The sequence below is a fragment of the Theobroma umbraticum genome, unplaced genomic scaffold (assembly GCF_002168275.2).
Source record: "Theobroma umbraticum cultivar Fairchild unplaced genomic scaffold, ASM216827v3 scaffold_51.0, whole genome shotgun sequence".
Lineage (NCBI taxonomy): Eukaryota > Viridiplantae > Streptophyta > Magnoliopsida > Malvales > Malvaceae > Theobroma > Theobroma umbraticum.
In genome coordinates, this window is record NW_018397260.1 from 6971555 (window position 1) to 6995196 (window position 23642).

The 23642-nt window shown below is 37.0% G+C and overlaps 4 protein-coding genes across 9 annotated transcripts in view; 1 reads left to right on the forward strand and 3 right to left on the reverse strand.

Moving 5' to 3' along the window:
• Positions 1-1148: 1148 nt before the first annotated feature.
• On the reverse strand, positions 1149-5874 carry LOC110417213 (GATA transcription factor 24-like). Of its 4 annotated transcripts, XM_021429446.2 has the most exons (11): positions 5728-5874; positions 5136-5511; positions 4234-4320; positions 4015-4148; positions 3370-3480; positions 3166-3280; positions 2844-2903; positions 2677-2742; positions 2523-2594; positions 1867-1947; positions 1149-1549 (listed from the first exon to the last, which is right to left on the reverse strand). In XM_021429446.2, exons 2-11 carry the CDS (start codon positions 5427-5429, stop codon positions 1484-1486), a joined length of 1086 nt encoding a protein of 361 aa, XP_021285121.1. In that variant the 5' UTR covers positions 5430-5511; positions 5728-5874; the 3' UTR covers positions 1149-1483. The 4 variants fall into 4 exon arrangements, with proteins under 4 accessions (XP_021285121.1, XP_021285122.1, XP_021285123.1 ...); XM_021429447.2 differs by having other exon boundaries at positions 2523-2585; positions 5136-5874; XM_021429448.2 differs by lacking the exon at positions 1867-1947 and adding an exon at positions 1994-2083 and having other exon boundaries at positions 1149-1386; positions 5136-5874.
• A 1648-nt stretch (positions 5875-7522) lies between these two features.
• Positions 7523-12639, reverse strand: ZIM (GATA-type zinc finger protein with TIFY domain-containing protein). 2 transcript variants are annotated; one of them, XM_089783633.1, is made up of 8 exons: positions 12501-12639; positions 11452-11739; positions 11130-11213; positions 10917-11050; positions 9364-9471; positions 9029-9134; positions 7851-7910; positions 7523-7754 (listed from the first exon to the last, which is right to left on the reverse strand). In XM_089783633.1, the coding sequence occupies exons 1-8, from the start codon at positions 12567-12569 to the stop codon at positions 7647-7649; spliced, it is 957 nt and encodes a 318-aa protein (XP_089639759.1). In that variant the 5' UTR covers positions 12570-12639; the 3' UTR covers positions 7523-7646. The 2 variants fall into 2 exon arrangements, with proteins under 2 accessions (XP_089639759.1, XP_021283722.1); XM_021428047.2 differs by lacking the exon at positions 12501-12639 and having other exon boundaries at positions 11452-12030.
• On the forward strand, positions 12530-13938 carry LOC110416171 (UDP-glycosyltransferase 91C1-like). The gene is given in 5 exon segments (XM_021428046.2): positions 12530-13154; positions 13157-13252; positions 13255-13317; positions 13320-13418; positions 13421-13938. Coding segments are annotated over 5 exon segments (1389 nt in total). The 3' UTR covers positions 13927-13938.
• An 83-nt stretch (positions 13939-14021) lies between these two features.
• LOC110416170 (binding protein) overlaps positions 14022-23642 on the reverse strand; it is a 27234-nt gene continuing 17613 nt past the window's right edge. Inside the window, exons 28-41 of one of the 2 annotated variants that reach the window (XM_021428044.2) lie at positions 22450-22914; positions 22086-22299; positions 21270-21491; positions 20633-21106; positions 20212-20532; positions 19668-20120; positions 19513-19559; positions 19328-19421; positions 18484-18690; positions 17088-17213; positions 16615-16986; positions 16269-16500; positions 14967-15732; positions 14022-14488 (exon numbers count right to left, since the gene is read on the reverse strand). In XM_021428044.2, coding sequence (XP_021283719.1) covers positions 15032-15732; positions 16269-16500; positions 16615-16986; positions 17088-17213; positions 18484-18690; positions 19328-19421; positions 19513-19559; positions 19668-20120; positions 20212-20532; positions 20633-21106; positions 21270-21491; positions 22086-22299; positions 22450-22914 — 3928 coding nt within the window. In that variant the 3' untranslated portion in view covers positions 14022-14488; positions 14967-15031. Of the gene's footprint in view, positions 14489-14966; positions 15733-16268; positions 16518-16614; positions 16987-17087; positions 17214-18483; positions 18691-19327; positions 19422-19512; positions 19560-19667; positions 20121-20211; positions 20533-20632; positions 21107-21269; positions 21492-22085; positions 22300-22449; positions 22915-23642 lie in introns of those variants that run through there. The other variant, XM_021428045.2, reaches the window with a different exon arrangement.

Sequence of the window (23642 nt, forward strand, 5' to 3'; positions counted from 1 at the left end):
GGTCTTGCCATTGCCTTTTTGTAGTGAAAAGATGCTATTTGAATGACCCGTTGTACAGGGTTGTCCGTTATTTTTTAAGCACTGAACCTGAATCCCGATCTGGACTTTGTTAAATTGCAAAGTATACGAACTTTATTATTATTGGAATAAAATTTAAAAAATATTTTCCAAACTTGTACCTTAATATCTTAAAATTACTCGTTAAATATTTAAACCTGTTTAAGTACTAATGGAAAAACAAAACAATATATATATATATATAAAATATTTTATACATAATTATTTATGAACAAGCTCAGATTTTGAGTATTTAGAAGGTGATGTTAATATCTTATCAAACTCAAGTCAGGTAGTAAAATTACTAATCGAACTTGTTTCAAATTTAAATATAAAATACTTAAAAACTTTATATAATTAGATAAAACACCTACAAATATCGAGTTAAAAGATATATATTATCATCTTTACCTTTTAATGTATTCCCAACGAATTGTCTTGCTTGCATGACAACAGCTCATTATAACTTACATCCCACTTGTATATTTCTAAATCTTACACATTCATTTATCTAGTAATAATTAACCAGGTTTGTTTTGTGTAATGGTGATTAACCTGTTGCATTAATCAAAGTTGTCATTAGCGATGCACACCCAAACAATTTGGCTTGGTAGCTCATATTGATAGAACAAGGACACCCTGCAAACAAATCCCAAAAGATTTCCACAACTCCATAGTAAGTAATTTTTACCTATTGGAATTTCTATCTTTCATGATATCCAGAGGAACTTTTAGGCAGGAATATCTTTTTCAGAAATCATTATACATGGTTTTCATGGGAAGATAAAAGATCATTTTCTTCAGTAGACAATCGCCTCTTCCTTCAACTCCTAATCTCCCACTTTCCCTTATTAATAACAGGTTTAACAATTATCTCCGATCCCATCATTTGGGCAGCAACTAAAAATCACCTGTACTGAAACTGCCCAAGTAGACACAACGTATATCACAGCATCGTGGGATGCCCTTTTTCTTGCTTAATCGAATCCCTACTTAAAAGGCCACGATATCACGAAGTACAAAGGCTCCGCCAAGCAAACTAAGCATCACACAAACTAATCTTTTTTAAGTCCTAAGAAATAAATCACATATTTATAAACGGGTAAAAGCATTCTGGCATTCTTTCCTAACAAATTGTACACAGATTTCAGCACTTATATCAACAAGGAGAACCTTCAGAGTATCTAAAGTCAGCCTGAAAGCAGCAGCATGTCTTTCCCAGTCACTAGCTGATAACTGTACTTAGGATTCAATGTCAAGCCGGTTTCCTAATTATGGCAACTCACAATCTGCTATGTTGGACTCCATATAAACATCATAAATGTCGACCTGTATGAAGCACAAAGACATGAGAGAAACCAACTGGGTAAAGTGTCTAATACCCACATCCCCTTAAATTTATTGGAGCAAAGCCAATTGTAACCTTCTAATCAAAATTAGAAGGAATGCTGATTTCTGTATCAGAGGGATTAGCAAGCTCAACCAGAGGTTCCTGCAGATTGCAAATATATTAGGAGATATTCTATCAGTCTGAAAAACATCAAATTCGTAAAATCCTCATTGTGGAATTATTTGAAAAGATGTGAATGTGATCATACGTGTACCAATTAATAGCAAACTTTATTTGAAGGTGGACTAGAAAACAAAATGATTCAATTTCTGATTAGAGCTATAAGAAGGCAGAACAATGTCTAATCAAAGACCATTGTGCTCAAGGAATTATAAAAAACAAACTTTTTTAATTTCAAGAGAACTAGTTCTGCAAACAGAAAGACCACAGTATTCTCTCAATAATTTGTAATGTTATACCTGCTCATCATCATCTGCAGAGGGATGGACAATTCCCATAGGTAAGGAGTTTGTAAGATCTTCTGCACTTTCATGCAAATCCTGCACCATGTGAAAACGCAAGTTACCAAGAAAGAGAATATATTACCTATTAGACTGGATCAATAATTTATTTCAATTCTGAGGATTGTTCTGCTGAATCTTGGTCAGTGGCTTCAATATGTAAATAAATATCCACCTAAAAGACAAAATATAAGATTTAAGAAATTGTCTCTTCTCAGAACCTATGCCCCCTAAAGATCCTACCCAGCTGGGATGGCCCAATCATATACAAAAAAGAATCCAATAGATAACACCAATCGATAAAAGGGGTGGCAGATAAGAATTTGGCATTCAAGTCAATAATTCTGGTGAAGTATCCACAATAAATCGACTAATAAATGAAGAAGTATGAAGACCATCAATAGTTGAAAATCACATTTACATATTATCCAGAATTGAGTTTCCAGGCACTACATTAGGGATTAAGAAAAATCTGGTGACTTTTCTCTTAAAGCATACTTTTTGTTCAAATAATCCCCTTTTAAGTCCACATGACATGTGGTACATGATACGATTTTTTTCATCTCAAAATAGAAACATGTGAATTCAAGATAAGTTAGGATCCAAAAACATACTTCTTCATCTGGGTTGATAGAAGCATTATTGGATCCATCAGTGACATCCTTTGAAGGATTTCCCTGCATAAACTTCATATCATGTTAGAATGAATGAAACATGTGACAACCTCAAAAGGCTTGATCATAATACATAGAGAAGAGTATTATGTACATGTTCATCCTGGTTACCAGGGAAGTCCCCTTCCATAATTGAAGGCTTGACATCAATTGGTGTTTCCTGCATACAATTTATATTAATACATTCAACCAATCTTGACCACAGTAGCAGGTAATAAAAATAAATATTTGTAAAGTTGAAAATACTCCAGTGACACTTACAGGTTCAGTTTGGTCCATGGAAATATTCCTTCCTCCTTTACTGAGATCTCTCAGTGTCCCCTGTATGGTCAACAAAACAGTTAAGGGAAATGATAAATCACTACAAAAAAACGATTGTTGAAAATTATTACCAACATTAGCAACATTCCAAAGACTATTCTGAGGCATAACTACACAAGATGATGCTTAATAAAGAATACTATGGGGAATAGCATGCAGTTTCAACTATTAAATAGAAATAATAGGCCACAAAACTAACAAAATCATGCTTAGAATCAAACATCCTTAAGGAAAGCATCATTCAAAACTAAATTTAACAAACCTTATTTGCCCACATAAGCCCACAAGCGTTACATAAAGTCCTTGGACCAGCTGGACCTCGACGCATTGCTGGAGTATTATTTTCACTAACACCACAATGTTGACATCTCCGAACACTAAAACACATTGAAGATAGTATTCATCAAAAGGTTCTTCATGATAAACATTGCCAAATAACTTAATAGTGTGCAAGCTAGGAACTCACACAGTTTCTGGATGAGGAGTACCATCTTGAACGCCAGTTTGCGAAGAATCCCAGCTTGAAGCACTAGTACTTTCCTTTAAAGACGCAAACTGTCCATTTTTACGATGCATCCTGCCAGGATAAACAGAGAAGAAGATTAAAACACCATTATCAGCTGCACTGCTACCACTGGAATATATGTTAAAAGAGTAGCAATACATTTAACACTAATATATATGGCTCCTCTCAATGACTCATCTCAACTCACTATTCCATTATTCTAATAAAAAAATAATCAATACATTAAATTGTAAAATTGAAATAACCAACTAAACAAGGCACATCAAAGTCCCAGCCCTACTTTATGCCTGCTTCTTTCATGAGAGAGAACCATAAATACATGGAAGCTTCTTACATTAAAACTAAAACAAGACCAACTGTTCCCGCTATTAATCACACTTCTCACAAATGGCAGCCTATAGTAAACTCCCATAGCTTTTACGCTGCTCCCAAAATTTTTGAATAATTGATAGTTCTTCTGTCATTTCCATTTTTAACTTCTATATCAAAGGACAACCTCAATCCCGCTGGTTTCATAAGTTAAAAATGTTAAATTTCAAGATGATGGTTGCAGATATAAACAAAATAAGTGCGAAAAATTCATACCTCTGTGCAACTTCTTTCCGTACGGTATACCTAATTTTCTTGTCAAAACATCTCTCTTTCCTCTTCTCACGGAACCTAACCAAGGATGCGATTCGTCTTGAAAGATTTGAGCGCTTTGGAAGATCACCTACACCCTGCCCAAATATTGTATATGAAACAAAAACACAAAATAGAGTAATTGAATATAATTACTCATAATTATTTTAACATCAGCAATACCCTGTTATTTTGATCAAAAGGTACTTCAATTGTTGGAACACCAGTGGGGATATCACGACCGCCCAGGAGTAACAGCACAGCTTGCACCTGTTGCATGCAATCCAACAAACACATGTACTTTAGAAAAAAATGGAAGAAACTCTAAACCAGTAAATCCATTTAAAGAGTACTATAGCAAAATAAATTACTTATTGCTTGAACAGTAAAAAGAAGCATGTAGACAGCAAAAACAAACAATTCCTCGAAAAGAAAAAAGGTGGTTAAAACTCTGATGCACAAAATCCATTAAAGACTAACTATAGTAAAATAGTAAAAGATCAGTAACTTCACAGATGAAAATACAGATTAAACCAGAAAAAACATAATTACCCAATCAGATGTGGAGAATTTAATTGCAGTCCCACTTCCCAACTAAATATCAAAAGACAACTCTTAGCTAGAGCAGGACAGCAAAGCATGGAATTGGATTGCAAATCAAAAGTATCAGAAGTGATGATCAGCAAAGACAGTTTTTTGGTTTCCATAACTCAGTCTATAACTGTTCAATAAACTTACTTTAACTAACTGCTAAAATAAACATTAATTAAATCCGTCAAACAGATCCTAAGAAATGAATTTAGCCTTTGCAGTCCGCAGGATAAACTTCTTATTCAAGCATCTTTAGGGGAAAAAGGGCCACTTTGTTGCTTCTCCAGCTAACTTGGTAACATGCTCACGTCAAAAAATTACCTAAAATGAGAATAAAAAAGGAGAGGTTGGGGGGGGTGGGGCGCGGGTAAATCCGAAATTCGAACTTTGCAAAACAAATAGAATAGCAAATATATACATTTATATTATTAACAAAATCAAACAAATATGTAAGTAATAATAAGGAGACATTATGTTTGAAAGCAAACAAAAACCTTTTCAGGTGTAACAGCAGGGAATACGTAAACTTCTCCTTCAAAAGAGAGAGTAAGCTCGCTAGTTCTCGACGCCATAACAACGCCTCCACCAGCTCCACCACCGCCACCACTAACGCCGCCTACCACTCCTATTCCATGCTCCGCCACATTCACGGAGTTGACATTTGCGTCCTCCACGTCGTCCATGGCGTCATCTTCGTACTCTCCATCGTCGTCCTCGATCTGTATCGTCCCTTGGGTGTGCTCCTCAAACAGACGCGCCTGCAGTGGCTGTGGATTCGCAGCCGCCATATATAAACCACAAAAGGAACAACCAAAGGCCGCACCGTACCAACTGCACCGAAAATCGAAGCCCTGGGCTACGGATTATCACCTGTTTCATTGAAGAGCCATGGCTTCCGTCTGGTTACTGGTTAGACAAATTTTCTTTTATTCTTTTTTCGTCTATATTGTTTAATTTCTAAACCCTAACCCTAGATAGAGTTTTTCTCAGCTTGAATAAGAAGAAGCATCGAATTTGGAAGAACAAAATGAAAGAAAAAAAATTAAAAATTAAAAAGAAAAAAATATATAAAAGGTTGAAAAGTACCCTAAATATAGCTAAAGATTTGCAGGGGCGTGAACCGTGTTTCCTTAGAGACACTCAAATTGGAAATTCCTTCTCTCTCTCTGTCTCTCTTTCTTTTCTTTTCTTTTTTTCAATTTTTTTTTTTATTTTTTATAGAAACAGAATGTATTGTCTCGTTGAGAATTACTATTTCCATTTTCCATATATAAAAGAAAAAAGAAAAAGGCCATTGTGATTGGGTGTTACGCGGGAGCATCGGTGTTAGGATATGTAGGGATAAAGTGGGGTCCAGCGGAGTTGATGGATCACATGGGTTTGTGGTGATGAATGATGGAAAAACTTTGGAAAGGTGGGCCCCAATGATGGTGGCAATTTGGGAATACGAATAAAAAAAATCCAATGGGAATATAATTATGAATTTTTCTTTTTGGAAAAGTAAGAGTCAGTGAGTAAGTATAATGATTATTTGCAACGAGGGGACTAAATTTGGCACTATTTCGATAATGTGATGACGTATCAAATTGGATATCGATAATAATAATAATAATAATAATATCATTGGCCTAACTTTTATATTAAAAAATTTTTTATTTTATTTTAATTCGTTTTTCTATGACAAATTAAGAAGCAGTTTTATTGCTTCTAATAGTCATATTATGAAACACGAGTTGAAGTGTAATCTTTAAACTGGCAAACTCTCTTTTGCTGTTTTGGTAACGGTGACTATTATTACCCATGAGTAGAAGAACAGTTACGATAAGTCAATGCCTGACAAATCTGACGACATAACTATTTCTTTTTATTGAAACATGACATGGTTAAATTAGATGTTCTAACATCTTACAGAAAAGAAAAAATAATTTAAATTCAGAAATTTGATAAAAGTAAAAGGATGAAAAGTTGTGAACTGACACCGACGGAAATTAAGCTTGTAATAAAAACAGTGAGTTAATACTATTTGTATGCTTGCTTTTCAAAAAAGAAGAAATATTATTGTAAGCTCCAATTTGGCCAGATTAGTTTTGACCTCCTTTGGGAAGATACGTCTAGTTTCTGAATTGGTAAAAAAGCTTTCCAGCTTTTGGACAGCATAGATCTCGACATCCTGCCAAACCAAATGCATCTGCTGCTTCAGATAAGGAATTTGTTCGCCTTTTTTGGGGATAACAGTGGATGAGGAAATCTCGTGTGCCGGGGACAACGAGAATCAAAGTGACAGCACTTCCAAACCTCAAGAGGTCAACTGTGGGAGACGCACAAGTCAGGAGGTCAAGACAAGGACACTACGCCGCTGCTGGTGGTCAACGAATAATCACATCAAACGAAAGAATAAAACCAGCAGAACTACCACGTTATACTGCTTCACATCGAGACATTCCATAGTTGATTGTCTGGTTGGCTGGCAGTGGCAGACGGTCGGCCTTGTTGCCTTCAAGTGGATAGCAAAATGTAGTATCATAAATATAACCAACAGTGATCCACCCCTTTCTTCCTTTAGTCTCGTAAGGTAATCTTGCCAGGTTCACCTTCAGGAAAATGATATAGAACAGAACAAGGCACAAAATATAAACTCCAATTGATATTATAAGTTGATTATCCATCCTTTACATTAACTAACAGGCATTTGATTGAAATATAGAAGAGATTTGGATAGTCCATCCAGAGCAACAGTTCTTGGGAGGGGATAATATATTAGAGCTTATGGCCGATGAAAATTACCCAAGGTAATCACTGAGAGCTTGAAGATTCATGTGATACATCCGGAAGAAGTCTGTCTTAAAGAGGTAATCTCGTGCAAAGCTACTAACTGAAGGAATAGGAGGAGATATAACCTCGTATATTGATAAAGCAACTATATTATCTGTACATATAAGACAAGTTTAAAAGAAATTACTAATAAAGACCTAGCTGACACAATTGACCATATTGGCACAGATGTATTAGTGCTCGGCAATTAGAGCTGAGGCATCGCCATTTGAGAAAGAAACTACATTGCTTTGCGTGGGGATTGCAGTTCCACAATCTGAGTCATTTGCTTCACTTTCACCCTATATCAGAAAAAGCATGCAAACCCACATTTATATTGCAGGAGTATAAGGGGACAAATTAGAATAGAGGTCAAGAAGCCCAGTAACAAGTTATACCTGCTCAACTGGAGTCAGGGAATGATCCTGCGTTTTCTTCGGAATATCCCTCAAAGTACCCTACATGAAGTTCAATCATAAAAACTCCAAAGAAGCAGCACACTGAATGCTCAGCAGAGGAGAAAGAAATGATAACATCAAAAACTCAAAGCAAATTTATAAGTAAATGCGCATAAAGCAGCAGTGGATAAAGCTTAAAAGCAAGATTCAATACTAGAGAGGTAAACAATGGGCTTAGTGGGAGCAAATGGCATTCCCTGTCCCCACCACATTGGCAGACCTTCCCAACCTGCATCCCTGAATCAGAGATACTGTCACCCCCACCTTAGACGGTGACAAAAGTTCTTATCCCTGCCCAATCCCCTAATAATGGATGAGAGCAAAATACTTTCTTGATAGAGAAATTTTTGTGTGCGTGTGTAGGTGAGAGAGAAGGGTGTCAGCAATAGGAGAAGGCAGAGAAGTCTAGAAGAAGTAAAAAACTAGTGCAATCCTGTACGTACACAACAGATTATATTATATATTATATTATTGCATAATGCGCAAGGCAGAGACAGGAACTGCATACCCCATCCCCATCATGTGCTACCCAGTCAAGGATTGAAGTGCATTCCTCATCCCCATCATTGTGTAAAATGTGTTTTTGTGCATATAGCAGAAACAGAGAGAGGAGAAGGAAGGGGAGTTGGTGGGCACCTAATTCCTATCAAAGGCTTGAGATCAATTAGGAAACACAGCCCAAGTAAATGAACTAAATGAGAAAGTTAGACACCAAATATGAAATGCAGGAGGTGTCTTAAAGAGTATTCCGATTGAGGTAAGTTGCAGAAGACTCATTTGATGTAGGATCTTAAGTTCAACACTATATGAGGTAGAAAGCAAAGAATAGGGCTTAGAATTTGGGATATTAAACCTATATTCCTTGACAATAACTTTATAGAGTGAGATGCCATTAAAACCTTTTAATTGGAATATTAATTGCAATCAATCCCAATTAAAAAAATCTTTAAGGAGTAGTTAAAAGTGACTAGCACATCTAAAACTACCCAATGTATGAACAGAACAGTGATGGCGAATGTACCAACAGAATCATGTGGTATCAAATTTTCTCAATTGTAAATCAGAAACATGGACAAAGAGAAGAAATGTGAACTATCAATCAAAGCAGAGGCACCAACCTTGTTTGCCCAAAAAAGTCCACAAGCATTGCATAGAGACCTTGGACCTGATGGACCTCGTCGCATCATTGGGGTGGACTTTGAGCTGATGCCACAGTGTGTACACCTGAAAAAGGGAGAAAATGACATTATATAATAACTCCAATTATATAATTTATTTGATATTCTACCAAAAAATTGTAAAAATTATATAAATAAATAGAATACCCTTTAAAAGGGAGAAATGATAAATATAGTGCAGTATGTGTGGAGGTAAAAGAAGAAAACACATTTGCCAGATTTTCAAGGAAAGAAGCTGCAAAGAATAACACTCTGGAAACTGGTAGAAAACTCACGAAGTATCTGGTAGGTTATCATCCTGTCCTGAATCCTGAGAAGTACCCCAGCTGTAAGCTCCATCAGACTTCTTGGAAGATGTAAATTGGCCCTTATTACGCTGCATCCTGATGCACTCATAGAAATCAGAAACATGAATTTTCCAAATACAGAACAAATAAAAAATTGTCAATAACAGTGCCTTCTGAGTTTTCTAGATTCCTTTTCAGTTAAATTAAATACCCTAAGATAAAAAATACGAATTCAATTTCCATGGATTCAGTTATATATATATATATATTCTTAATTATACAGTTACTTAATCAGTTACACTTTGCTAGAGATGTAAACTTTCCCAAAAGGATAAAAAGGCATCCTCTCCCATTTCTCCACGTGTTGCTCCTATTACACAGAGACCAGACAATTAAACTTTCAAGGAAAATATTATTCTTATCCATTGTTTATATTCTTTAATTTTTTTTCCCTTTTGTGAGACCTTTACTTGTAGCATCATCAATTTCTTGCACATAAGAAGTATGTCTAACTGAAAACAGTTTAAAGAGACAGTATCAGTTAAATTTGCTTGACTATAACAGTTTAAACATTTTGTTTCCAGTTTAGAATAACATTCCCTGATCATCAATATTTTTTAGAATACCATATTACTACTTCCTGTAGATATTATGCTCATCAAATTTTGTTGATTGTGTTTGATAATTTTGGAGCAAAATGGACAATCTGACGTCGGTCACGAGCAAGAAGACCATCCATGCATTAATAATGACACTCAAGAATACTAACGGGTTAGAGAAAAAAACATCCTTAGATGGTTTGATGTTCTAAGGTATATTTCCTTGTTACGTTGTAACACCAGATTTGTAAATCTATGAGCACTATTTTACCACAATCTCCCTCCAATTTTGCTAAAACCTTTAGGGTAGATATGCCTATAGAAGACTAAAGGATGCTGCAATATTTCATATTAATAAGATTCCTTAACAGTCAATACAACTTAATAAAGGTTATCCATCCGGGCTATACAAGTATGTCATGATGATTAATTATCACCCTCTAAAATTTGATGGTAATTTATTTTTATCGTCTCCCGACGCTGAATGTGTTGTGTCACTCTTTATAAAGATCCTTGCATTGTTCATTAACATAGCATGCATGAAAACAGTGAAATAATCTAACACTAACAATGTATGCAGTAATAATAAATTAAAAAAAGCAGCTAAAGAAAAAGATTAAAATGCAAGGATCATGTGCACTACTAGCATATGATAAAAGGCAACATAACTTGACATAACTACAAAATGTTATGATAAAAATCATTCACTTTGGCCATTTGGTAGAGCCAACATATCTCTCATAGTTCTAAACCACACCCTCCTCAAAATCCTAACGCTCAATAAATCCCCAAACCTCTAAAGCCCATTGTTACTATACTACTACTAGTTTCCAACCTAAGTTGTTATCATCAAATTGCAAAACAATAAAAGCAACTGTTCTAGTTATTTTAGCAAGTGCAGCTTGCTAAACTAACTGCATTTCAAGGAAGAAGAATACACACCTAAGAGCAACTTCTTGGCGAACACTATATCTGACTTTCTTATCAAAGCACCGCTCTTTTCTCTTCTGACGGAACCTATCTAAGGATGCTGCCCTGTGCGGTTGAGTAGATCGACTTGGAAAGTCCAAAACACCCTAGACAGATAAAAAAGAAGATAAAATAAAAACAATAGACCCAATTTAATCTCTCAATTCAACAAATTAACAAAATTACCCTTTGGTTCTGAGATGACATTTCAACACCATGGGGACCTGAAGCCAGTTCACATCCACCCAGCAGCAATAACACCGCGTGAAACTGCAAAAATTCGATTCAAAATGAAAATCTTTACAATGTGCATTTCAATGGGAAAAAATATAGAAACGAGAAAGATGAAAAGTGTGGTCCTGAAGTTGCATTTTGCTTTGATAACTTAAAATAAGTGGATACGAAGTCATATCTCTCTCCAACTTAACCGGTTCTTCAAAAATCAAACATGTCCGCAAACCCTAATGGGCTTAATTGAAGAATTTTTTTTTTAAAAAAAAGACGATACCTTATCAGGAGTAATAGCATCGAATACGTAGACCTGGCCGCGAAACGAGAGGGTAAGTTGGCTGGCGCCATCGACTCGCTGAACCGCCGCCAAGTCAGAGGCGGAAGCAACGGCGGCAGAGACATAGATGGGATCGTTGGCAACGTCCTCGACTCCGACGCCGTCTTCGAGGGGGTGAGCGTCATAACTTACGCTGTGGTGATTATCGGCGGAGGCGGAGGCAGAGACGTCATCATCGACGTCGGCGCCGGAGCCCACGATCTGGGCGGGGATGTTCATGGGCTGAGACTGTCCGTACATTGAGCAAATTGGGGATTTTGAAGCATTACAGTCAGAGGGGAAAAGAAACAAAATAAAGAAAGTGAAAGGGAAGAACCTAACTTATTAATAACAACTAAAAGAGTGAAAAAAAAATAAAAAAGGTTATTGGTTTTTTTTTTGGTTTTGGGGAGAGTTTTAAAGAGGAATGGAATCTATGCCTGAGAAAAAGAAAGAAAGTGTTAGCGCCGAGGAGTGTGTTTTTTCTGAGAGAGAGGCCAGACAGTGAGGGACAGCTCAGGACAGGACGGAATGGGTGAGATTCAATTAACACCCATTTATTGATTTATTTACGATTATATTCCTCTCATTCAGGCAGAGGCCCATACTTTGATATTTATTTTGTGGATTTTTAATGGGCTTGGTCCTTCCTAATTTCCAAGCCCAACCCTCTTCTATCAATATTTTAAATATAGCAATTTGTACGGTCCTTGTGGGCCCGGCTTCTCAAGGTAAGTCAATATCAACCTTACAACGCAGTGATTATATCGAGAAGAATTGTTTTTTTAACTATTCTTTTTTTATTCCTTATTATTTAAAATAGTAGATTTAAGTAGGAAGCGAACTCCAACTTTGACAATGGCATTATCTGTAATAATGTCATAAGGACAGCTTTTGATGTTTGAACAGCCCACCTATGCCTTGACGTAATTTATCTTTTGGATGCAAATGCAGGGTTTTTTTTTTTTTTTTTGTAATACATTGCTAGTGAAAAAGTTCAAAGTTCAAACCTTGGCCAAGCCTTGGGTACTGATTTTCAATGGAGAAGAGCAAAGTTCTGCACATAGTGATGTTCCCATGGCTTGCAATGGGACACTTCATTCCCTTCTTTCGTCTTTCCAAGCTCCTAGCCCAAAGGGGTCACAGAATCTCCTTTGTATCAACCCCAAGAAACCTCTCTAAACTTCCCAGAATACCATCCAACCTCTCATCTCAGATTACCCTCGTAGCCTTCCCTTTGCCTGAAGTACCCAACTTACCATCCCTAGCTGAATCCTCCATGGACATTACTTATAACCAGCAGCAACCACTCAAGCACGCCTTTGATCTGCTACAACCGCTTCTAACTTCTTTCCTCAAATCCTCAAAACCTGATTGGATCATTTATGACTACGCTTCTCATTGGCTTCCGTCAGTAGCAGCGCAGCTAGGTGTCTCACGCGCCTTCTTTGCTGTCTTCACAGCTGCATGTTTATCCTTCATCGGTCCACCTTCAGCGTTGATCAACGGTGGAGATGGTGCAAGGTCAACGGCTGAGGGCTTCACAAAAGTCCCCAAGTGGGTCCCTTTTGAATCCAACCTGGCGTACCGTTTGCATGAAATTACCAAATACATCGAGAGAACGGATGAGGATACATTTGGACCACCTGACACGGTCCGGTTCGGTTTACGATTCAAGAGAGTGATGTTGTTGTTATCAGAAGTTCTGATGAGTTTGAACCGGACTGGTTCAATCTTTTACGTCAGCTTTTTGAAAAACCGGTATACCGGTTGGTTTTTTGCCGCCAATACTGGAAGAAGATGAGATTCAGAATGATGAAAAATGGTTGCTGTTAAAGAATGGTTGGATAAACAGAGAGTACACTCAGTAGTTTATGTTGGGCTGGGGACTGAGGTTCATTTGAGTAAAGAAGAACTCAGTGAGTTGGCGATGGGTTGGAGAAGTCTGGTTTACCTTTCTTCTGGGTGTTAAAGAAGTCGCCCGGGTCATCTCAGTCAGAGTTGGAGATGTTACCAGATGGGTTTGAGGAGCGAGTCAAGGGACGTGGGCTTGTTCACTTGGGGTGGGTTCCACAAGTGAAGATAATGAGTCACGAGTCCATCGGGGGATTCTTAACTCACTGTGGTTGGAACTCGGTTATAGAGGCGCTAGGGTTGGGGCGGGTTTTAATAATGTTTCCGGTGTTGAATGACCAAGGGCTAAATGCCAGGCTATTGCACGAGAGAAAAGTTGGCGTGGAGATACCAAGGAATGAGATAGATGGTTCGTTTACAAGTGATGCGGTGGCGGAGTCAGTGAGGATGGCGGTGGTGGAGGAATCGGGCCAGTCGTTGAGAGAAACAGCTAAGGCAATAAAAAGTTACTTCAGTGACAGGGGCAGGAACGACGGTTACGTTGATAAATTTGTTCGTCAACTAGAGGAGAACAGGAAGTGAGCAGGTTCAAAGTTTTTTTGAATAAAATCGTATAGAAATTACAAGAATGTACGGTATTGTACCAAGTAATTATTAATCTCTATTGACCAAGGATGATACTTGGAAAGAATAATAATTTCCATTCACTATAGAATCAGGCATTGTAGCCCATCTGTACAACGTATGGTTAAGACTTGACATTTTGCTATTTTGAAAAACAAAACTATGAGCCGTCTGAGATGCTGCTCTTGGTAATACAAAAACAATGGAAACCTAACCTTGAAAGAGATTATTGTACATATATATGTTAATATCCAGATTTCTGTCTCAGCTCCTTGTTATGAACTAAAAGAAAATTGAACAGCTAAAAGGAAGCATCTCATCTTCAACAGCATTCTGAAAGATCTGCCTATCCCTTAAATGTTACACAAGGGTAAGAATCATTTATGTTGGATATAATGCTCAACGATGCTGAAACATTCAATAGCATTCTTCATCTTCATGGGCTAAACATATAGATGAAATATGGCTCCAATATCAATTCTAGCCAAATGGAGGAATGACTATAATTTTCGTTGGCATTCTGTCCAACAAGGAAAACAAATGAAAAAAAAATATGAGAATGGGATACAGTAATGATCACTTAACTTTCTTTCTGCCATATCTTGAATGCATATAATGATATAGTAAAAATATGAACATAGATTACTATCAGGTATACTTTCCAACAATATGGTGGTACACTGCAAATTTAAAATATTTATTCTGTAAAACATTTAGGAGTTAAACCAATATCTAATCATATAGGCCAAAACAATTAAAAACCAACAGACAACTTTCATACAGCTCTAGAATGTGGAGGCAAACATTACTAGACCAACACAGGCCACAGCAATCACATTAAGCAGCTTTGATCTTATATGCTGCAAATGACCATCACTACATGCATGTAGTTAATTACCGTTCTAAAGAATGAAAGCTCTGCACTGAATTAACATTACATTATAATGAACATATGAAGAATGAAATGGCTAAAAGTAAAAAATTAGTAAGCAGCATACCTGAGATCAGTGTCACCAATCAGGCCCTAGTGGTCAAAACCGTCATTACCATCCTGAATCATAGCTTAACCAGTTATAGTACCTTTGGTTTTTGGATTCCGGGGAAGGCCAGCTTTGCCTGGTTGAGGATTTTCTATAGAATAAACGAGAAGACTTCCATCTTTTGTCCCGGCCAAGAAGCATTCTTCTGGAGTCACAGTTAGGGATGTTATCATCTTCCCTACTCCATTATATCTTTTCACAACCTCAAGTGTGTTCATAGAGCGAACGACAATCTGTCCTTGATCACCAGCACAAACCAAGAACTCACCACACCCACTGAGTTCAACACAGTTAAGGCGCCCATTGGATTCGGAAGAGGCAAGATGTTTTCCATTAATAGAATAGAGGTGTAAACTGAGATCACCATCAGCATAAAGTACAATCAGTCCATGCCGAGAAGCAACAAGTTTTGACAATGCACTGCCCGATGGATGTCTTAAAGATCTTACATATCTTCCATCTCGCAAGGTATGGAAAACACAAGTTCCATCTTTTGACCCACTAATAACTACGTCAAGCTCCACACTAACATACAAGCATGTAATTATATCATCATGACCACACAGAATATGAAAGGGAGTTTCAGCAATGATACAGTCTTTACGGGGAACTTCTGTATGCAAGTTTCGAACTCTCTTTTCAGGGACTCTGACGCGAAGAACTTCCCACACCATGACCGTAGTGTCGTAACTTCCAGTAGCAAGAATGCTTCCATCAGCTGTCACTGCAATAGGTTATCAATCATCAATGAGACAACAAACACTCCAAGAAGCACTTACACAAACTGATAATTCATAACATAACATTTAGCAGATGCAGATCATCCTCATCTAGGCTCAAACATAATGATGCAATTCACAATTTATTTGCATGCATGTTTCACTTTCTTTCCTTCTATTTATCAATAAGATCTGAAGCTTTGAACAACAGCACCATCTTACCTATCACTACTTGAATTTATTCATATCTCAATATTGCTAATGTGATCCTCTACTACGAAGAAACATTGACAGCGAGAGAAGAAAATGCTAACTTCAAGCGGATGACAAGAACCATTAGGAACTTGAGGTCATAATTTCAAAGAACTTTACATAAATTATTCACACAACAGATAATTCCACAAATGCAACATGGTGAACTTTAAAGAGTTCACTAGTAAAAGATTTGAAAAAGGTCTCAAATACCTAAAAGAATACCAGCTAAGCTCTGAACAAAATAGAATTTCAGCAGATTTACAGCATTCCTTTAAAAGAAAAATACCTGCAACACAGCTGACAACATCTTTGTGCTGCCGAATACTCTGCACCATTCTTCCATCACTCAAAGATATGACTTGGAAGCTGTTTTCCCAATTGCCACATGAGATTAAAAAGTTCTCAGATGCTGTTTGCATTGTCGCAAAGCATTGTGCTCCAAGTTCAACAATTTCTGCCAGAGGACTCCCAATTTTACGAGGGGAAAGAATATCAGAACCAACTCCAAAGAAAGGATCCTGCAAAGTTTTGTAAACTATCTTAAAAAAATTACATTTAAGAAGCATAAAAAGGTAATTTACATCCTAGTGATTTAAGTTATAAAACTAATAATAATATGATTAAGAACTAACCTGAGAACCTGAGAAGGTGAAATTTCCACCAGATTGGAGTTGGGTTGTCAACCACATCTTAACAGACAAAGTAAGCCCCTGGTTCACAATGACAATGTTCGAGTCCAGTAATCCAACATACAACACAGCTGATGGGGGATAACTCATACAAGAAACAACAGATGTCAAATTAATTGAAGCAGGTGCAAAACACAACGGATGAGCAATTGGAATTGGAGGCCCTCTTCTTGGGTGTCTTTTTCGGAAAATCTGGATTGGTGTCTGGCCAAAATTGGCAATTTGATCTTCAATTGCTGATCTCTGCAGCTCGTCATCCATAGTGTCCAGATCAACAGCACCTTCATAAGTTAAATAATAGAAGATATTTGCAGCCTGCAACCGAGTTTAGTTTAACTGAGATCAGTTTAAAGGAAAAACAAATAAAAAAGAAAATCAAGATTTGGCTGTTGAAAGATGTTCTTTCCAGAGAATACCTCCACTGCTGGTTTTCCACGCTGCTTGTAACCAAATACCAAATCAATCCAGTGATGCAGATTTGAGCTAACATACTCGCTTTCAAGGGCCTCTCTGGTTTTACTTATGAACAATTCAGGTGAACCCTACAAAAAAAAAGAAAAGTGTCATTAAGTCTTTTTGTTAGGACATTTAGGGTTAAACTAAATGTTTAAGTATAATACAATATCGACTAAAATTGACAAGGGTACTTAGCTAGCAAGTCAAGGACTCAAGGGGAAAAGAGGAAAAGAAAGAAGTCTTAAAAGTGCAAGTCTTGTTCACACAAAGTCCCATCCAGATTAAGGAGCTTAACTGCTAGAAAGTTTACCCCTCATGGAACTGGGATAACATGAGGCATATTTTTTTGCATCAACATCCTTCCCTTTTTTGGCACACCATGTTGTGCTAGACATTCAACTCTGTAGGGTCACAGAATAAACTATAAAGTATGTTGCAGTCCAAAAAATTCTATCTTCCCCAAGGATTTTCATTCATTTGCTTCTGCACTAGTCTATCTAAAACAATACAAGCCTTTTTTTTCCCCTTCATTTTCCAACAATCTTTATCTGTCCAGTTAGTAAATGAGCTGCATCTTTGTTAGTCTTTGAAAAACACCTCTCATCTGACGACTATCCCATCTTACTCATAGGGACTGTTAGGCTACACATCTCCATAACAATATCTAGAAAAATAATAAAATAAATTGCTAGCATCAAATGGGAAAAAGAGATGCTGGTGCTGTATATACACTTACCTGCTGCTTTCACTCTTTCAAAAGTATAATACCACATATACAATTCAGTGACACTGTACCTAATATGTAATCTCATATATCTTTTTTTCTTTTGGAAGGAGAGGGCGGTTTCAACAGTACTAAATCAAATATACCATCTCATCCATACCTTTTATTTGAGCCTCAAACAATAGAAACACACTTCATTACTGAGTTTCTAGAATTGCATTAGAACCTTGATAAATGTTACTGTCCCTGAATTTCTCATAGCAGACCCCATATGAACAATATAAATTATGTATCTACACAGTTAGAATCAGATTCGAATGGAGGGTGTAACAAATTTGATATGATAAAAACTATTATACAAACAAGCATGTGAAATCTATTAAACCACAGCAACTGCTAGGGAGAGAAAAATCATATTTATTCCTGTAAAACTAATAAATCATCTTTCTGACTACCAGATATTTCTCAAGATTGATCAAGTAGTTTCTTAAGGAGGGTCCAATCATCATACACACTATATGAGGACAACCATAAACTCCAAAACATTCTTGAAGCAGAAACAACCTATTGAGAAATCAAATTGTCCCCAGATAATCTCTGAAACATGACATTCTTGGGGGGAATTCACATACCTTAGCCCAGGGAGGGAGAGAAACATCACTTATGGGTTCAGCATCTTGCTTCACCCCTAGATGATAAGAGTTCGAATTTATAAGAAACTCAGGCATGTAATAAAACTCAGGGATCAACTCCTTCACATCGCTTGTATTAGAAAGGCAATTCCGATATGTGCCTTCAATGCCTTGAAAAAGACGATCCGCATGGTCAAATTTACCACCCTGATGAAAAATGGAACCTTAGCGGAGCTTCTAGACTAAAATATTGAATGAAAAGGGAATATAATTCAAGTCTAGATTGCATCCACATTTAATGCATTCATACCTATGACCAGTACACAATTATCAGACTTCATATGACCACTGCAGTGATTTTTACACCCTTTGTCTTTTGTTGAAGAATCATACATAAAAGAATTCATAAATAGCTCTAGTTCACACAAAACTCCAATATTCATCATGCCCTTGAAAAACTAAATGCTGCTTATAACATTTATCAATAAAAACAATAACCATATAGAATTTCTTGCAAAACCAAAGATTATGAAGTTTCACCTGCAATGGAATCTTTTCAAGTAATGATAATTTCAGATGTACTTAACTTTCCTCCATATAGAAGAGTAAATAAAAATATATTTTTGCTACTTGCTACCAGTTCAAAAAATCGCATTTTGCAAAGATCACACCAAAATTCGTGCTTTAAAAACTGTGTTAGCAAAGGTTATCAGCTGAACTTCATTGCACCAGAAAAACAGTCAGATCACCACATATATTATATATCATTATCAGACAAGGTGGATTGCATTTAAATTCCATGCATCATATGATACCTAAATTCATGATGCCATGAAAAAGGTACCTGTAAATTACGGTGAAGAGACGTGAAAGGTTCTAATCGAAGGAGGTAATATAGCACAATCCCCATGCTCGAGTAATGAGACCCATAGTAGAAACTGCACTAGGAAGTAGGAGCAAAGCAGCACCATTAGACAATTAACTAAAGCAAACTCACCTAAATGTCCTGAAACTAGGATTCAAGATTACCTGGGTATATCGGGATCACAAAAGTTACGATACCTGTCTTCAAACACCTGAATTATGAAGCATAACATTGAGATATTTGGAAAGAAAAGAAAAAGGTGATGCAGTGGAATCAGCATTAAGTATGTAATTCATGAAACAAAGACAAATAAACTGACCTCAAACCGTTTCGAGTCCAGTGCTCCTACAGGCTTGGAGAGATCCCGAAAAGTTGATGACTTGTTAAAATCAAGAACCTCGGATGAGTAATCAGCCAAAATCCAAGGAAAGACAGGATATTGAGTCAAATCATTATAAGATCTTCCTGCAAGTGTGTTGAGAATCATCAGATACTCAAAGTTTGTTATATCCCTTCTCCTCCAGCTCTCCCTAGCAGCTTCAGCCATTTCCAGTGCAACACGTCTATCAACAAATGAAATAGTGCCACTCTTGTCCCTACTACTTGCTCTTGGAAACAACAGCTCATTTCTGGTAGAAACTATCAGGGTTCCAATCTCCTTCGCATCCTTCTGTGATGCAAAATTCATAAATATGGGAGCAACCGAATCACTGAAGAAAATCTCAACCGCAGTGTATCTAAGCAAATACCGAGTCCAGTGAACAGCTTTAATCTATGGCCAGCAAAAACAAACAAAAAGAAAGCAGATTGGTGTAAGAGATATAAGCAATACAGCTCAACTAAAAAAACTGATGGTTCCCTACCTTGCTAATATTCCATCTCCGATGGCGCTTAACATTTTTTAATTGTTTTTTATGCAAAATTTCTGCCTCTATATTGTCAGGAGTAGTCCCTTTCTCAGAATTCACATCAAGATAAATGGCCCACTTAAAAGACTTCAGCTTTTGATCAGCCTTTGCTGACTCAGACTGGCTTGATGCATTTAAGTTCTTGAAAACTGAAGACCCTACAGTACCTTCAACCAAAAATTCACCAAAGAAATGCAAGACATCTTTCATGACTGCCAATTGACCTGCCAATTTTCTTTTTGGAGTCACAAGCACACATGGAAGTGACATAAGAACCTGCAATATCAAACCTCAAATTAACAATGAAGTAACTCCAGATGTTTCAATGAGAAGAAACATAGTTTGACTGTTCTTTAATCCCACAGATGAGACGTACCTCACTAGTTTCCGTGTCTGGAGAAGGTGAACATAACTCTTTTCTGTCTTGCACAATGTTGATCTGATCATTGCTGTTTTTAACTACTTCCAAGCTTTGACTATCTGAAGAATCCTCAGGGATAACCACCAGCCCACATGGTTCAGCATCACTCTCACCAGGTTCTGAGCTCCCCTCATCAGTTATCCTGCGTACACCTTTGAGCAGAAACTGCTTCATTTGCTCAGGAATGTGCCCCACAAAACTAGATTTGCTCTCATTACAGGGAAGAGTAGCCTCATTTCCAGAGGAAGTGGAAGGAGGATGACACAGCTTTTCATCAAAATGATAGTTCCGTCTTAATTTTGGTCTACGCCGCCAAGTATCTTCCGTCTTGTCAAGTTTCCAATGTGTCACAGCCCCATTCGGAAATGGATTAGCAGACCATGGACCCCTTTCATCGATCAAAGTACGAAACATGCGCATCCATTTTTCCTGTCAAAGCAAAATGTATTATTTACATATATATGGGCACAAGATTCAGCGTTATTTAAATAACGGAAGAATGGGGACAGAAACAAAGAAAGTGAGCTATTAAAGAAGCTAAGAACAACCAAAAGAAAGAACATGTTCCACAATAGAAGAAATTTCAACATACAGCAACAATTTGCTGCTCCTCCTCATGGGCAAGCAGGAATGCGGCCCTTCTGCTCTCATCTGAAGCAAGAATAGTGACTAAGCTACTTTGTATCTCATCTTCAAATGCCTTCTGGTTATTAATATCTAAAAAGGAATTTTCATCCCTCCTAGCATGAAGCTCCTGCAACTGTCTGCTACGGTCGGATTTTAACATCTTTACATACTTAGACTCATCAGAAACCTGAAACAAGAAACTACAGAATTGAATGGTGCATAACTTGGAAGAGAGGAGGAGCACAAAAAAGCATGCCAAGGCAGTTAACAAAAATCTCATAAAACATGCCAAAGCATTCAGTGTTAGTATTATATTGCTTGCCTTTAGGCAATAACAGCATTAGAAAACATGCAATGCACATATGATATCTTCAAACTTCATGTTCAGCCTTGGAAATATCTCGAAAGAAATTTTCTTCAGTCAGAAAACCAAAAAGTTCATAAAAAGAAACATTAGAGCAACAAACATCATCTCATCTTCTTTCTTCCATCGAAGAGAGACTTAATAGACTATCATACTAATTGAAAATCAAAATATCACTTGAAACGAAGGTTGCCATGCAAAGTCTATATAAAACACAAGATTGAAAAACAAAAATAACAGGTCTCACTCTTGGAATATAGCAAAACATCCATGGAACTTCCACACTCAAGGAGATTGCCCAACATTGAATTATAAGTAGAGAAAATAAATATAGGATGAAAGTTTCATTTGATTAAAACAGCAAAACAACAAAAGTTGATAATGACAAAAGATGCGAATTTGATGTTCAGAACATACAGCAGAAAGCACTCGATCCTTCTGAATTAGATTGTGAATGGAGCCTGTTTCTTTCAAGTGGCTGCTTGAATCAAATGAGTCATCCCTACTAACCATGCTAGTAGCAAGCATTGACTTTCCAGAATTTACAGTTTCTCGAATCACATGTGCTATTACATGAAAACGAGCACCCTCATCTAACATTCCATACTGGGCTCTTACAGCAAGCAAAGACCTGATCACCATGTTATTTCATTGTCAATCTTCGTGGAACTAGTATAAGGCAATGAAAATTACTAAATAATATCCTTCATTAAACCTCAGGATAACTAATTACATGTCACACAAAATCTGGAAGCTTGGGCATTGGATAAAGAAATAATACCAGATGAAAAGCTGCAGTCTACTCTTGCTTTGCTCATCATCAGTGGCCAAAAGGGAAGGCAAAAGTGAGATGAATTGTTGGACACAGCGCGATGCTCTTTCAAGGGAAGATCTGCAGAGGTATAGGATTAAAAGTCGAAATACAATTCTTGGACACCTTTCCCCCCTTAAAGCCATGGCTTTATCAACATTTTTGTTTGGTTTTCCACTCAATGCATTGCCAATGCCTCCAGATACAACAACAGCAGCCATTTCTGCAGCAGGAATGTTAAGAGATTCTACCAAGCCACGTGCTCTTTGGCCAAAAGATGGCCCAACAGAAGCTGAAATTCTAGGCATCATCTTGCTTGAACCCTTTCCATTCATCTCACTAATAACAATCCATATATTGTCAAATAAATTCCACCACTTATCATCAGTTATGCCATCTTCACTCGATATTGGCTGCCTGGAAGCTCTTGGATTTCTGAGAAAGAAAAGAATCAAACAGAAAGACGAAGTTTCTATCTACTGGACATCTTATATGGTGGCAGAACACTGTCTTCATAGATGTCCACATGATGTTGTATTCAATTATAAGGCTCACAGTAAAAATGATAGTGCAATGATACAAACACCATTTTTGATGGTGCAACATCAATGGTAAGCAGCAACTAATTTTCCGAAATGAGTACATATGAAGTCATGAAACTTTGCACTTAATATGAATATTCAACTTTATGAAATTCAGTCCAACTTGATATTCCTAATTCTGTTTAAAGATATTGTAGATACCATCTGCACAAAAGAACAGAATGCCAACCGATGGCACCCTACATCATCACAAGAGAATTCTATATTTAACATGCTTGAAATTGAATAAAAGCCAACACTTGCTTCTAATTCTCCTAATCATATCAATTGATACTCCTCTGGATTGAAAATTCTATAGCAAAGGTAAACTTGATGATTAGAAAAAGGGTGCAGAATGTGAAAGGTTTTGTGATGGTAAAAAGCTTATATATAGTGTTGCAATGATCAGATATAACATCATTGTGCAGAAAATGCAGGTAAACTTTATCACCAGAAAATTGATACTCATGTCTACTTTTTTATTAATATGGAAAAGGTTTATCACCCTGAACCACAAAAGCTAGACAAGAGCCAGATTGCTAACTAGCATCTACTTTTACTTGCTTTAGGCAGGAGAAGGAA

What these genes read in the sequence shown, in the direction of transcription:
- LOC110417213 (XM_021429446.2), bottom strand. Translation starts at nt 5,429, where the DNA reads ATGGCGGCTGCGAATCCACAGCCACTGCAGGCGCGTCTGTTTGAGGAG. An exon ending in CCATGGACCAAACTGAACCT is followed by an intron (nt 2,743 to 2,843) that starts GTAAGTGTCACT and finishes AATTGTATGCAG; the next exon opens with GAAACACCAATTGATGTCAA. An exon ending in CTGCAGATGATGATGAGCAG is followed by an intron (nt 1,550 to 1,866) that starts GTATAACATTAC and finishes TGCAATCTGCAG; the next exon opens with GAACCTCTGGTTGAGCTTGC.
- ZIM (XM_089783633.1), bottom strand. Translation starts at nt 12,569, where the DNA reads ATGGGAACATCACTATGTGCAGAACTTTGCTCTTCTCCATTGAAAATC. An exon ending in TGTCATCTCAGAACCAAAGG is followed by an intron (nt 11,051 to 11,129) that starts GTAATTTTGTTA and finishes TTATCTGTCTAG; the next exon opens with GGTGTTTTGGACTTTCCAAG. An exon ending in GATAACCTACCAGATACTTC is followed by an intron (nt 9,135 to 9,363) that starts GTGAGTTTTCTA and finishes TCCCTTTTTCAG; the next exon opens with GTGTACACACTGTGGCATCA.